Source organism: Barbus barbus (assembly GCF_936440315.1).
Source record: "Barbus barbus genome assembly, chromosome: 4".
Lineage (NCBI taxonomy): Eukaryota > Metazoa > Chordata > Actinopteri > Cypriniformes > Cyprinidae > Barbus > Barbus barbus.
The window spans coordinates 22,373,554-22,389,502 of record NC_136732.1 but is presented as its reverse complement, the minus strand read 5'-3'; the positions used below and the strand labels follow the sequence as shown (position 1 = coordinate 22,389,502).

At 35.6% G+C, this 15,949-nt stretch overlaps 3 protein-coding genes across 5 annotated transcripts in view; 1 reads left to right on the top strand and 2 right to left on the bottom strand.

Annotated features, from left to right (window-relative positions):
- LOC306869044 (vascular cell adhesion protein 1-like) overlaps window positions 1-15,949 on the bottom strand; it is a 709,597-nt gene that overhangs the window by 261,766 nt on the left and 431,882 nt on the right. The gene's annotated exons all lie outside the window — the stretch shown is intronic.
- Window positions 4,271-6,077, top strand: LOC306869062 (serotonin N-acetyltransferase-like; the record flags this gene model as incomplete). The annotated part of the gene is made up of 3 exons (XM_079415646.1): window positions 4,271-4,436; window positions 5,528-5,682; window positions 5,772-6,077. The coding sequence occupies 3 exons, from the start codon at window positions 4,271-4,273 to the stop codon at window positions 6,075-6,077; spliced, it is 627 nt and encodes a 208-aa protein (XP_079271772.1).
- Window positions 7,510-15,949, bottom strand: part of LOC306869043 (inactive rhomboid protein 1-like) — a 56,825-nt gene continuing 48,385 nt past the window's right edge. For all 3 annotated transcript variants that reach the window (XM_079415612.1, XM_079415614.1, XM_079415613.1), the window contains 3 exons: window positions 14,827-14,927; window positions 12,574-12,727; window positions 7,510-9,060 (listed from right to left, as the gene is read on the bottom strand). In XM_079415612.1, the coding sequence (XP_079271738.1) occupies window positions 8,641-9,060; window positions 12,574-12,727; window positions 14,827-14,927 (675 nt within the window). In that variant the 3' untranslated portion in view covers window positions 7,510-8,640. The remainder of the gene's footprint in view (window positions 9,061-12,573; window positions 12,728-14,826; window positions 14,928-15,949) is intronic.

The window sequence follows — 15,949 nt, the reverse complement described above, 5'->3', positions numbered from 1 at the left end:
GAAGGCCTACTAATTAGTCTTTCTAGATAGTAGTGAATTACTTATTACTAATTCCTACTTTTTAAATCCCCCATCACCAGCTGAACAATACAAGAATAGTCACGAGACTGTTCCTTTTATTCTTTCAGATGAATCACATAAAATTGCATAAATTATTCTTGAACTGATCAAAGTAGGCTATTTATAAGGAGACTTACAATAAAAACACGTTTTAAAATTAGATGGTAAATTTTGATATTAAATCCATTGTTTTCTTAAATATAAAACTGAAACCACTATCACTATTTAATGAATAAGTCATGGAATCATTCGCTTCGTTCAAAAGGACTTTATAGATAGTTGAATAATTCGCTCAGGGTAACTGTGTGTGTACACTTTACAATTAGTTAACTTTACTTAACTACATTAGCATGAACTAAGATTGAACAATACTTACACCATTTATTAATCTTAGTTCATGTTAATTTCAGCATTTACTAATGCATTATTAAAATCACAAGTTGTGCTTTTTAGCATTATTAATGCACTGTGAATTAACAATGAACGACTGTAATTTTATTAACTAATAGGTTTAATAAATACTGTAATAAATGTGTTGATCATTGTTCATTAATGTTAGTTAATACATTAACAACTAATGTTAACAAATGACACCTTATTGTAAAGTGCTACCGTGAACTGTATAAACAGCATATATCTCTCCACTTCCCAACAATTGTAAACATGGGTCGACATGCACGACCTCTGTCTGTGAAGCAAAGAAGAGAAACGGTGAACACCTGCTGACTGAAAGACAGGTGCTTTTAAAAGCAGGCGAGTAAGTTATTCAGTCATAAAATAAACCACAGACAGACCCCATTATCATTGTCCACAGAAATAATCATCAGTCATACACAGTTAAAAACACTTATGATGGTGGCTCAAACGACAAACAAACAATTCTATTCAATTCAGTTCAAGTTTATTTGAATAGCGCTTTTCATGATACAAATCGTTGCAAAGCAGCTTTACAGGAAATTAAGTTTCTACAATAGGCTATATCCCAAGCAGTGTTGGCCCAGATCCGGCCCACATCTGGCCTGCATGGATTTCACACGGGCCAGATGTGGGCCAGATCTGGGCCAACACTATCTGGGATTTAGTAGGTAGCCTAGTTAATCAGTGGTGACTGTCACATGTACAAATGGCAGCAATGTAAGGTAAAATCAGTTAATGTCGTCAAACAGACGATGAACACAATTAACAGCAATGATTATATGTTGCAATCAAACTTACAGCAAAATTTGGTACACTATAAAAAATATGTGTAATTTTAACTGTAAAATTTTGTAAAAACAATACGAAAAAAACCCTGTTAATAGTAAGGTTCCTGTACTACAGGGGAAAACTGTGAAAGATCTACCCAGACATTTAAATTTAACAGTAAAATGCTGTTAATTGTACAGTTTTTAGAAGTAAAAAAAGAACAAATCAATGTATAATTTACAGTCAAAAACATGTTACATCTTCTGTGGTGTGTTACCATGATGGTGTTTTGTGTTTGCGTGAATGACTTTATATTAGTGTATACTTCTACCAGTGGTGAAGCTGCTTGTGATGACTTTTGATTCTTCATGGGGCTTTCTCTTTTGACACCTGCATTATGATGGTTATCAGTATGTTTAATGTATAATACAAGTTTTAATAGCGGTGTGCATTGTTGAATTTACTGGTATTTATTCAATTTTTCTTGTTTGTAAATTACAGTTTTATACTGTTTTTGTGTTTACATTGTTTTCTGTATTTTCTACAAAATTATTTAGTAAAAACGACAGAATTTTTCTTACAGTGTCATTCTGTGTGTTGTTTCAAGGTTGGCATCATCTGAGGTCTTCTGAGGGGCTGGCAACATCTCTTCTGAGGTGTTCTGGATCCAGACTGAAGCTTGTGTAATTCCTGGCAGAAACAGAGAAACAAATAGAGACATAATTAGTGTAGCTGCTGTTCCAACCAAGCAAAAAATGATTTATTCAACCCAAGCTAAAGAATAATAATGAACATTTGATCAGATATAACTGCAGAACAAGGTTATGAGATAGCTTGGCTAAAGAGATGACAGAAGAGTAGTGTTTGAGTCAGCTTGTGTTGGCCCTGAATGGCTCATCCATTTGCCTCATAATAGCTGTTAGCCTATATTTTACTGGTCAGCAAGTGATTTTTATCTATAATTTCAACTTCTGTGAAACACGATTGCTCTAAATGGTCAAATGGTAACATATATATCAACTAACTACTTAAAATGCAACTAAAATATTAAAATAATATTAAAAGATACAGTCTTTACAGGACTGGAGCAATATAAGGATGCTAATATTATTCTGTGGAGTTTTCTCTGATAAACTGTTTCTACATTAAAGATTGTACACTAACAGTAGTTCACCGGCTGGTGATTGGAATTACTCTGAGGGGTCGTTGAAGGTCAAGTCATCTTAAAACGAGGGCTGATGTCATCGGAGGTCCAGCATTAACCCAGAGCTTCCTCTCATTGAGTCTGATGTATCTGGAAGTAAAGAGCTAGATTCATCAGGCTACAGCCAGTTATTGAACTAAGTCAGTGGACTAGATATATTTAGTTTGTCTGATGTCATTTTTAAAACCTTAAAGTACAATACTGAGAAGTCTGAAAGCTCCTTAAACTGTGTAGATTTGAAAAGGAAGGAAGACATCATAAGACAATAATGAACAGCATTGTAAAAAAAAAAATATATATATGGAAATATTTAAGATGCATTTTAATATTTAAGAACAAAATACACTATCAGTTCATCTAATTTCCTGTTTGGGTTGCTCAAAAAAAAAAAGAAAAAAAAGCTGGGTTAAACAAAAACTGCCTGAAATTACACACTACTATTTGGCTAGAAAATATACGGTCCAAAAATAACTAGTATTTTTTTTAGAGTACTGATTCACACTTGATATGGGGAGTTGAGCGGATGTTTAGTTAAATGTTAGCTAGGTTATTAAAGGAAAAAGAAAAAGATGGTTCACTTTCCTTTTTAATTAGGTGTTCATCCCTCTTTGTGATTTCATTAATATAAATAACCATCATTAATATAAATAAATGTCAAAACATACACTACTTTTCAAACATGTGGGGGAAGTAACTTTTTTAACGAAATTAATACTTTTATTTTATTGATCAAAGGTGTCAGTAAAGGCATTTATAATATGTCTCTTTGAAATAAATGCTTCATATTCATAATCCTGCAATTTGCAAATCAGCATATTAGAATGATTTCTGAAGGATCAAAAATTCTGGATTAATGACGCTGAGAAATCAGCTTGACATCACAAGAATAAATTACATTTTTTAAATATATTCAAGTAGAAAACAATAAATTCTAATTTTAATAATATTACATAATTTTACTGTTTTTTGATCAAATAAATACAGCCTTGGTGAGCATTTACTAACAAACATTAACAAATCTTACAGACACCATTTAAAACCTTATAGTTTATGTCATAGTATGTAAAAAAATATTTACAACTATTAATTTTACAATTGGTGCCACATAAATACTTTAAAAACATACCAAAAACGTTTTATTGTTACATTGTGATGACTTTCTTTTTGGTTAAGGGTAGTTAATAATTCATAAAACTATTTCTGATCAAACAAATGCAGTTGAATGGTAGTGTAATGCTCATTATGCCTTGACAAACTGACAATAACCCAAAGATTTTGGAATGGTTACATGAGTGATGCACCACTTCTGTTAATTGGCCCTGTGGGTGTATTTATCAGCCGATGCCATCCTTGCTCTCTTTTTAAGCACCGGCTTGCTGAATTTGGTAACACCAAATACGTAACTGAGCTACCAGGTCTGGCGTAAACACTACGAGCTTTCTTTGACTGTACAAACAGTTTCTGGGTAAGCATTGGGAGCTGCGCTGTGAGTAGGCTATTAGCACACAGACTCTTAGGAAATTGCTGCAGCTTCACCTGGCACGTGCGCACATCACTATCCCTCTAAAGACGGGACACTTTAGCAGATCGGGGCGGGCCGGGACAAAGAGAGGGACGGAGGAAGGGTTAAAGAGGACAAGGTAGTGTGATAGGACTCAAACACTTCAGACCGTAGAAGAGAGCAGCCGGACAAATCCACTGAGGGAAAGACAGCAGTGTCCTAAAACTCTGAAGTGAGGGAAAACTAAGAGCTGAAGAGGCTGCATTAGTGTTTCAGACCGCACTGTCCTCCAGCTGTCAGAAGTGTGCTTGTGTCAGACCATGGCACCGCAGGTCGTCAGCTCACCCTTCCTGAAGCCATTCTTTCTGAAGAGGCCGCTAAGCGTTGCCAGTCCTCGACGCCAGCGACGACACACGTTACCTGCCAGCGAGTTTCGAAATCTCACCCCACAGGACGCCATCAGCGTGTTTGAGATAGAGAGAGAAGGTAAGATGTTTCACACACATGGTGGGGTTATATTGGGGTCCTGCAAATAAATTTACCAAAATACAGTGGCAGAATTACCTATTGGTTGTACAGTCAGTGTTAATAATGTGAAACATGTTTTTAGATAAAAACACTCTTTTTGTTTTAGTTGTCCTGAGTGAATGTAGTTTAAGCAGCTCTAAACTTGATCCCAGCTGAAGGCATTTCTCTAGGAAATCTGATGGTTGGGTTTAGGTCAGATTTGTGGGCAACAGGTTGACATTATCCAGAGGCGTCATCTATTTGCTTAATTATTTAACTTATTGAGCTATTTACTTTGCTCTATTTATTTCATTTTCTATAATGTTTTGGCAACATGTACTAAAGTACACCACATTTTTGGATAGAAAATATTACTTTTAATCATTAAATTCATTAAATGCATTAAATCCAGCAAAGACATTTATAATATTACAAAAAAATTATATTTTAAATAAATGTTGTAATTTCAAACTTTTTCATCAAAGTCCGAAACATTTTATAATTTTCCACAAAAGTATTAAGCAGCACAACTGTTTTCAACATTGATAATAATAAGAAATGTTTCTTGAGCAGCAAATTATATTAGCAGCATATTAGATTAATAAATGAAGGATCATATAACACGGATGAGTACAGTAATTATGCTCAAAATTCAGCTTTTCAGTCAGAAATACTTTGACTGAAAGGTAGTGTATATCATACAAATAAAGCAAAATTAATTTTAATTTGAAAATAATAATGGATTAGGCTAGTCTGGAAAATTGGGTATTGGGTATTTTAGAATTAGTGCCCCACAGATTACTGTTAAAAACACACCAACAAACGTCTGTATAGGCAACAAATGGTTTTACTTATACCATGTTATATTATTTCGGTTAAGGGCAGTTAATAATTCATACCTGTTAAAAAAAATCACCCCCTAAACTCTTTAAGAACTTCCCAAGTTCTAGAAAACTAAAAGACTAGTCAACATGCTGATCGGATTGTGATAAACCTGATAATCCGCCGATAAGCTCTTGTTTGCATTGGTATAAGAGGGTTGACTCACCCCTTTGTTTTCCCCTCTGCAGCATTTATCTCCGTTTCCGGTGAATGTCCACTCACCCTTGATGAGGTGCTTAGTTTCCTGGGCCAGTGTCCTGAGCTCTCGATGGGATGGTTTGAAGAGGGTCAGCTGGTAGCCTTCATCATTGGATCAGGCTGGGACAAAGAGAAACTAGAACAGGTGAGAAACATGATTCTTTAAAGAAACCTGTCATCATGTAGATCAAGAACTTCACTTTAAGTTTACATTCTAACCCTCTTTTGATCCAGGAAGCCTTGACCAAACACGTCCCAGACTCTCCCACGGTACACATCCATGTGTTGTCTGTGCACCGTCACTGTCGACAACAGGGCAAAGGCTCCATCTTACTTTGGCGATATCTGCAGTACCTGCGCTGTCTCCCCGGTCTACGCCGGGCCCTGCTGGTCTGTGAGGAGTTCCTGGTGCCATTCTATCAGAAGGCTGGCTTTAAGGAGAAGGGACCCTCGGCCATCACTGTGCCGGCTTTGACCTTCACAGAGATGGAGTATCAGCTTGGAGGCCTGGCTTATGCACGACGAAACAGCGGATGTTAGTTTCTTTAGCTCACTCAATCCTGATTCAGGACACCATGCGTAGATTCTGGACGGCAACAATCACTGGCTCAAAGCCCTACTACCACCTGAGCAAGGAATCGAAGACTTACCTATGCACTCATTTGAAGAGATCGAAGCAGTTATCATTTGAGTATATAAAGGTTAAAGATGTTGGTTGTTTACTGCATTTTTTTCTTGTGTACTGCCCAAGACACACTGCACACTTGACTGCTCAAAAAACAGTGGTTGTATTTAACAATAAATAAGGAAATTCTTTATTTTGGGGGAAAACCATATTCACCATATTCATAAAAAAAACAATTAGTTTGATCAATAAAAAATATATTTTTTAATTTGAATAACATTTAACATTAACATTCTTCTAGTCAAAATTCAACCATTCAAAATGTTAGGTCAGACAAATAATAAAATAAAATAATAATTTAAAATTTGAGAATTTTATTTTTTATATATGTGCCCAACTCTTTGGAATGCAAATGGACAATGAAATGTTGATTATATTGTTGTAGAATAAAATCTTCCTAATATATTACTGCATTTTTGACAATGCGCTTTGGAAATGCAAACTATGTATACAGTGTATGAACTGATGTAAACTTTAATTAGAATGTCCATAAATGTTCTCTGTGGCATTAGTCATACTATCATGCATATCTAATCAATAAAAATAAAAATCTAACAACAAATTTTTGTAATGTGTATTTTCTATGCACTGTGGTGAGAAAGCATTTCAGTAACACTTTTCAATAAAGTCAGATACAACTGACTTATACAACTGACAATGTTGACCGATAATACTTTTGATTTTAATCTATTAGTAAATGTTGAAATTAATTAATGCTTTAGAAGTATTTCTCATTTTTACTGTAGTTCATATAGTCTAATGTTAACAAATGGAACCTTATTGTAAAGTGTTTCTTTGGGTTTATGGATACATATTATTATCCTTGGTATCATCTTACATTTTGTTCCAAAACTGGCCAGAATGGTTTAGTATAGAAGTCTGTTTCTGCCTCAGAGTTAAAAAAGTGAGGAAATCAAACTAATAAAGTTGCACTGTGAGATACAAAAACAGTTGTGAGACATGAGATCACAATTATGAGAAATAAAGTCACCTTGCTACTTATAAAATCACAACTGCATAATATTAAATCACTGTGAGATATGATATGAAGTTACAATTTTGATCTCAATTGCAAGGTATAAAGTCGCAAATTACATTTTACAATTGTGAGATATAATGAGAGATATTTCTTACAATTGTAAGAAATAGTTGTAATTGTGAGAAATAAAGTCATATTGCGATATACATATAGTGTAAGATGTAACATCACGATTATGAAAAATAGTCACATTGTGTGAAAAAGTCTCAATTATGGGAAATAAAGTCACCTTGCTACTTACTGTATGTCACAACTGCATGATATTAAGTCACTGTGAGCTATGAAGTTACAATTATGAGAAAATAATCACATTGCAAGATATAAAGTTGCAGATTACAAGACACAAGGTTACAATTGTGAGATATAAAGAGAGATATTTCTTACAATCGTAAGAAATAAAGCTGCAGTTATGAGAAATAAAGTCACAACGCAATATACTCATCTTTTGAAAAATGAAAAATAGCCACATTGTGAGAAAGTCTAAATTATGGGAAATAAAGTCATAATTGTGAGATATTATGTCACTGAGATAAGTTGCAATTATGAGAAATAGTCACATTGCAAGATCTAACACTGCAATTACGAGAAACAATGTCACAGTTGCGAGATGTAATGTTTCACAAGAATGTTACCGTTTTATTTATTTATTTATTTTTTCTACTCTGAGGTGGAAAAGGGCTTCCATAATTTAATGCTAGTCTGGGGTCTGGTAGACAAGAAAAACAGACACACTTCAGAGGTGCAGGTTGTTTTAGCTGTATTCTGTAACAAGTGAGTAAATTGGGTAGCTAAAACACTACCCTTTCATAATCAACCATTACTCCATTAGAAGTAACACACAAATAAAAGAATATCATTTGAGTGCTCAACGTGTAACGAAAATATGGCAGTAGTAGGTACATTTATCAAGGCACCAAAGGTACAGAGTTTTTTGTCCCTGGATTCTGAGGTCAACTAAACAAAGACAAACCTACCCCTGACATGCTAAAACATAAAAAAGTACAACAATCAAATTGGAGAAGACGTGTTCTCCATTTGGTGTACCAGTGCTTTTATTATGACACTGCCTTCTGAGACTGTAGTGTAAAGAAAGTTTTCGGGCGAGGGTGACCCTGTTTTCGTATGATTATCAGACACCCTCATCAATAGACTACATAAAACTTTATGGTACGTTAAAAAGCGATCTTCATTCCTAAATCATGGTCAAAGTGGAGATCCAACTTACACTTGAGTAAAAAAACAACAACAACACAAGCATACTGTCCAAGTTCAGAGAAAAGGCTTCATTTGGGGCGAGACGAAGTGCAACTGGATGAACACTGACAGATGCAGATCAACGACCAATCAAATCCCTCTATCCCCGAAGCCCCTCCTCTCCCTCAATGGAGGTGCGCATTGAGGTCGTACTTCTCACAGAACTTGTCGGTGAAAGGAATGCAGGTGAGCAGCTCGCACCACTCACACTTGATGGGAGACACGTAGAAGAGCACCACAAGTCCCGCAAACAGCCCCACGAACACCACCAGGAAGATGATGATCTGGCAGCGCTTGCGGTACATGTCCAGATGGCCGAAGCTGATGTAGGGTAGGAAGGCGAAGGAGAGGAAGAAGCCCGAGATAAATCCGCAGATGTGGGCGAAGTTATCTATCCAGGGCAGCAGGCCGAAGGCGAACAGAAAGAGCACCACGCACAGTAGCTTAGTGAAGGCCCTCCATGGCTGAGCCAGAATCTGCCAGCTCTGAATCAGCTCCACAAACAGACAAGCCAGGATGCCGAACTGAGAGCCAGCTGGACCCACCTAGAGAGCAAAAGAGGGACAAGCTCAGTGCCAGAGATACATGAGTAAAATACCCCTTATCCACCAAGATGGTGCTGGTTCTAAGCCCAAAGTATACTTCACTTTTTCCATGAATGTGAGGGTCAACATACAGTGCATGTTACGCAAATTTCGTCATCAGTATAGTACACGCATACTGTATGCACACCTTTTGTAACTGAGCATGCATGCATAGGTTGCACATGCGCATTAACTTGGTTTTGCAATAATCAGTTGTTCCACAAGGTGGCAACACTGGCTCACAATGTTATTTCATAGTAGAAAAGGAAAGGAAACTAAAGAAGCAGAACAACAACATCAAAATAGCAGAGACTGCAACTTCGACTGTGCGCATACGCTAGCTTGCATTAGCCCATGGTTTTCTTAAACTCGGGTTCACAAACCCCCTGGTGGATCATGAGGGATCTGAAGGGGGTTTGTAAGTTGACTAAAGCATTCAGTCATAGAAATATACAATTAAAATAAATGGAATTTGAAAAAAAGGATGGAATTTTCTATTACCAATCACCATGTGACCAACACACTGTAAGCTTACTAGCAATTTATAAATGAAAATTGTGTTTCCACCAGTTTCCTTTTTATGCATCAAAGAACTGTAAATGTGAATGTGTTGTTAAATGATTGAAAAATTTACTTACAGTGATGCAAACACATCATGGGTGAAAAAGGTGACAAAAATATGCATCCCCTTCCCCATAAAAAAAAAAACTAAACCTTTTTTTTTAAAAATACATTATTATTATTTTCTTTACAATTGAGCTGTAAAATTCACTTTAAAGATGAACTTTTCATTCATGGAGATGACATGAAAAAATGTGCCAAAAATCCTGGAGGAAAACAAAGACTTTTAAGATGATAATTACATAAATTTACCATTATATCCAGTAGATGGCAGCAGAGGATCACTCATTAGCTCAGTTGACATTTCCACTCCCCAGTTTTGACTTCTTGCTTTTGTATTTCTTATAAAATGACTATTACAACAAATTTTAGTATGGTACTTAAGTAGTATAGCAAGTACAAATAAATAATGCATTAAATATTTTGAAATATTGTTAGATTTAATTTAAATTTAAATTAAATTTAAATCTGATTTAAATCTTAAAAATCTTTTAATATAATTTTTTTTTTAAACATTGCCTCAAAAAGGACACATCAAAAAGAGTGTTTTAAGTTATCTTTAACTATTCTTAATATATTCAGCCAGCACAGACTTGTTACTTCTGTAGTTATGTTACTCTGCATCACTTAATGCACAGGTCTATTTTTGATATCGTTTGTCAGATAGTTCTTTCTGTCCGTTGCTACAGTTATCGCTGTCAATCATAGCAATGACTGGCGCAACAATTTAGTGGATTCGCTTTTGTCACTCCTGAAACATTATATGTGGATGTTCAGTCCTATTAGACAAACAAAACTTTTCTTTAAATTGTCAATGGATTATGTAGAGAAACCGAGCAAAGGGCTCCTCTTATAGCGCAACTGACTAAGCATTATTACGCAAAAACATATAATCAATGACTAACTACACAGTAAATCTTATTTAAACTGTGTGTATGCTTTTCTCTCTCTCCCGTTCTAATAGTTAGATCTGCGAGTGTGTAGAACTCTACTTGCAAAAATAAAAATGAGCTCAGAGCGGATTCTGATTAAACTACAGATAACACCTCTGACTGGTCATTGCTTTCAACAGAGATGCCTGTGATTGGCTACAATACTCAACACTGCAAAAGCATGTTGTAAATAAACGTGTGGTTCTGTAATTCGAAACCAAAGCATGCACACACAAACACACAGGAGCGTTTAAAAGCGGTTGACTATAAACGGGTATAGAATTGAATTGGTACAGTTAAAAAAAAGACCCTCCCAACAAAACACTTTCTCATCTGATCTGCACGAAACTTGTAAGTGACCTATTTTGATCTCAAAAAGGTGAGTTTTCACCGAAAGGTGAGCAGTTTGCATCAATGTACTTAAAATCTTAGGGGTGCTTTAATAAAATATTTTAAATCAAAATGGTTTGGTTGTCTTAGCTGATGCTCCCAAACAATGGCATAACTGTCACACTGAAATAAACAAAACTAAATTTGGCAAAGAAACAATTTTCAATTTTCTAGTAAATTTCACAAATAATTATAGCGAAACAGCAAGTAACATTGAATTAAGCAGGAAATTGTGAAATAGAAAAGCTGAAATAATATTTTCTTGTAAAACATACTCCAATAATCTTTGTTATATTTACAAATTAATTTTTTTTTACAATGCATGAGTATGTGGGTCAATGACAAAGTATGTCATTCATAATAAAGAAAATGAAAACATCAATCAAAAATCCAGCTTAAAACACATGAGTACACTGTGTTTATTCATTTAGTTTTGAAAAACCTTTTTGCCAATTTAGATTTTAAAAAAAATGTATTACCTTTTAGCCATAGTGAGTTTTAATTCAGAAATGAAAAAGGTGTATTCAAATTATTGTTACGTATAAAAATAAAAACATAGTATTTTTTAATAAATTACTACAGCCAGCCAAAGATGTGTCACTAATTAATAAAATTCATAAAAATCAATTTGATCACAGGATATTTATAAATAAAATATTTTAATTAAATAAAGCAGCTGCAGCCACTGTGCAACACAAAATAAAAAGGATATCCATCAAGTCAATGTGTGTCGCATCACATCGAGTTTAGATAGTGTCACTGATTAAAGGGGTCAAACAACAAGCGCTACTCTACACCGCTCAAAACTCATGTTTGAATCGTCAGTAGCAGAAACGTACTTACAGGCTGTGAGTCAGAAGCGTCAGACTGTCCTTGCAAAGTTGGAATTGCCCCACTTTATAGAAACAGCCTTTGTGCACAGCTGGCGTTGTAGGCTAACGTTACTCTACCAGGTTCAGGATCTAATCCTCTATAAAATGCGCTGCACACACTCTAATATTTGGGTTGAACTGTTCTGGAACAGTGTTGTAAATACAACTTAACCACTGATTTGTAGTTGTGTCCTCTTTTGGAATCCCAAAGCAAGTACTTTAACTTTCACAGCGTCTCCAGGACATGGCACCGGCAGCAGCAACAATGCTACAGCGAGAATAATAGTTCCGCCTTATTTCATTGCGTATATGTTTGGGCGGTGTTTTTCAAATCTTCCCACACAATGACGTAGACATGTGGGGGTGTGTTTAAATGAGCCGTTTTAGGGGGGCGTGGCAGAGTCTTAACTTTTATAAAGAATATGTCTTTACTTTAGTCTTTGCAACTTCAGGGATCTTATCTATGCACAAAAAGCTTGTAACACTCCAAAGAGAAAGGAAAACTTGAAATCGCATCATATGACCCCTTTAAGAAATGGGTGATCTAGTTTTCTGTATGTCTAATGTTAGCAATTTTAGGGTTAATGTTAGCGGTTTTAGGGGCTGATTGTAGTACCCTATGGGTAGAAAAGAGGCAAAATGCATCAAGTGGGGCTCACCTCAGCTCTGTAGGGGAGGAAGATGGCACTAGCCAGGTTTCCTGTGATGCCACTCAGGATATAAATGATAGATATCCGTAGCCACCCAGCCAACTTCTCTAGGTCTCGAAGAATTGTCATCTGAAAACATACCGACACCAGGCAATGCAGAATCCTGTTTTTAACAGACGGGAACAGAGAGAACATTTCAAGCATGTTGTTTATAAGCTGCTATGACATCTTTATGGATTTGAATGCATACGTTTCATTCCCAACACACCACAACATTCTGACATGGCTATAGTGGTCATAAACATTCCCTTCATACAAGATATGATGCCACTGACTCTAAATTATGTCCAAGCAAACCACTGCCTGTGTCATAATTACACTTCTGTTAGTTGTCTCATAAAAATATGGCAAAGGCATGTCACAACAAGAGTCTCCACAAATGCTGTTATTATGAAGTGCAATGTGCAATGGCCATCAAACACTAACAAATATGCATCAATAACCACAACAATCCTAAAACTTGAGCAGGTTCAAGGACGTTTGAGAGAGTGATGATCAAGGTGTGTGATGGAGGCACGTGCAGAAACGTTAATCTACTGAGCCTTCTTAAGGAAGGCAAAGAGCCAAAGTGCAGCTCAGTGAAGCACTCTTTTTGATTACTACTACAGATCACGCCATACTAAATAGCAGCATCTTCTCCAAGTGTCAGCTGTTTCTTAAAGCAGATAATCTGATCGTATGTGTCAGCTTTTGGAGCATCTGAGATAAACAGTGCAGCATGGGATTTGGTGCTTATGGGTAAAAAAAACAAAACATTCCAGCATGTGTACATAATTAAAACCCAGAGGAATTTTTATAGCTTACGGGTTGCTCTTTCATTGCTCAGAAGATTTCTTTGTTTCATTTGAGTATGAACTATCAAATGAAGGAATGAATACAGAAACTCCCGAGACAATTGTTGACACCGTATGCATGAGAGCAGAGCTGGATTCTGATGAGAAATTGAGTCAATATATTTGAATTGTCATTGCAGACTGTATTTTGGCAGTCTGAGCACAGTTTATTAAATCTCTTTTGCAACTCTAGAGGAGAGACATGCATTAATATGTACCAGTATCTGTATTGTTTCATTAAATGTGAAGCAATGGTCTTGGTTCGAACGTCTGCAATCTTTAGCTATTTTGCTTTACCCGAGGTATGACTAGGTGGTGTCCGTTTGTCAGTGTTTGCCCTTTCATTTAGCTGTTGGTGTGAATAGATGTGTTATAGGTGATGTTTTGCTTGTTGTCTTGTTCTTGGACTGAACAGATCTTTCATTTTGCTCACAGATCTTTCAAATGCTTACAACACAAACAAATAAAGAAACGCACCACAAAAAAAAAAGAAAAAATACCTGCAAATTAAGAAAACAACTTCATCAATTTGACAACACACGTGCTGCAAATGCTCACAACACAAACAAAGAAACATAATAAAAATTATTTTTTTGGTTATGTTGTGAGCATTTGCAACGCATCTGAACAGACGTTCCGTTTGCATAGTTTGGATTTTTTGTTTCGCTTTTGGTGTAACCACATTGTCTGTGATATTTTGCTATTTTGTTTTAATTTCGTCTACGTTTGGAATGTTGTACTTTGTTGTTTTGCAGTAGGAATTAATGTGTATTTGTGAATTTTCGTTTTACTCTTGATGTAAATAGATGTTTAATTTGCCATTTTTGCATTTTCATTTTGCTGTTGGTGTGAATAGACCTTTCAAGTGATTTTCATGTTGTTATTTGTCTAAATGAACCTTTCGTTTGCATAGCTTACGTTTTTTGTTTTGCTGTTTGTTTGACCAATTCATGACCACACTGTGATATTTAGCTTTTTCGTTTTGTTTCACTTTTATCTTTTGTCTGCAATGTTTGTCTTTGCCCTAAGTATGAATGAATGTTTCTTTTTATGGTCGTGTGAATAGACATTTTGTTTGACCGTTTTTGCCTCTTTGTTTTGCTGTTGGTTTGAATAGACCTGTCATTTGCTTTTGTATTGTTCTTGATCTGAATGGACCTTTTGTTTGCATAGTTTCACTTTTTTGTTTTACTGTTGTTGTGACCAGTCGATGACCATGCTGCCTGTGATATTTTGCCTTCTCATTTCACTTTTGCCTTTTGTCTGCAATGTTTCACTTTTTTGTTGTTTTGCTGAACAGACCAGTCGTCTGCAGTAAGTTTTGCCTTCTCGTTTTGTTATTGATGTGGACAGGGCTGCAGTCGCTCACCCAGCATGCAGAAACAGTGAGAGCCAGAGGCGGTAGAACTGATCTGGGACCTCAGGGTTCAGGAAAGGAAGGAGGCCACACACATCATCCATACAGTGCACCTGACAGGGACAGAGTAGTGCGATTCTTTAGATTACAAAACATAAAAAATTGAAACATCCTGAAATTTTGCCAGTAATAAATTAAATTTCATTTTCAGGCTTAAGTCATTAGCCAGTATTTTACACACTTTTAGCACTAAGTTAACACCTGAAGCTGGCACAGGCTTCAGACCCAGCCAAATCTCAGTGTGCCCTTTCAGACGACAATGGATTTTGCCAATGCAGAGTAGATTAGCATGGCAACCTTCATGGTGATTACAGCACACTTAGCAGAAGGTAGGTTTACCTTCCGTTCTTATTCACACTGCCTCATTAGTCTAGTGGTCGAGTACTGAGAAGAGGTGAAACGTTCAGGGCTTTACGCTCACTTGCGACCTGAACAGATCTTAAAGAGTTACACTACTGTTCAAAGGTTTGGGGTCAGTACGATTTTTCTTGGAAAGAAATTAATGCTTTTATTCAGCAAGGATGCATTAAAATGATCAAATGTGACAGTTAAGACATTTATAATGTTACAAAAGATTTCTATTTCAAATAAAAGCTGTTATTTTAATCTTTCTTATCAAAGAATCCTGAAAAAGTCTAGCAAGGTTCCTAAAAATAAAAAAAATAAAATTTTTAACATGGCTAATAATAATAAATATTTCTTGAGCAGAAAATCTACATATTAGAATTATTACAGAAGGATCATATGACACTGTAACGACTGGAGTATTGATGCTGAATAAATCACCTTTTTAAATATATTGAAATATAAAAGTTATTTTACATTATAGTAATATTTCACAATATTACTGTTTTACCTATTTTTCATCAAATAAATGCAGAAGTGGTGAGCATAAGAGAATGTCAAAAACATTAAAAAAAATGATCAAACCCAAACTTTTGAACAATGTATTGTAGTGTAGTGTAGCTTCATAAAGGCCTGGCGAACAATTTCATTTGCTTTGACTATTATGTAACACTTATTTATCAGCTCAGACTTAATTTTTAGCAGTATTTGCATCTCATCTGCTATCATT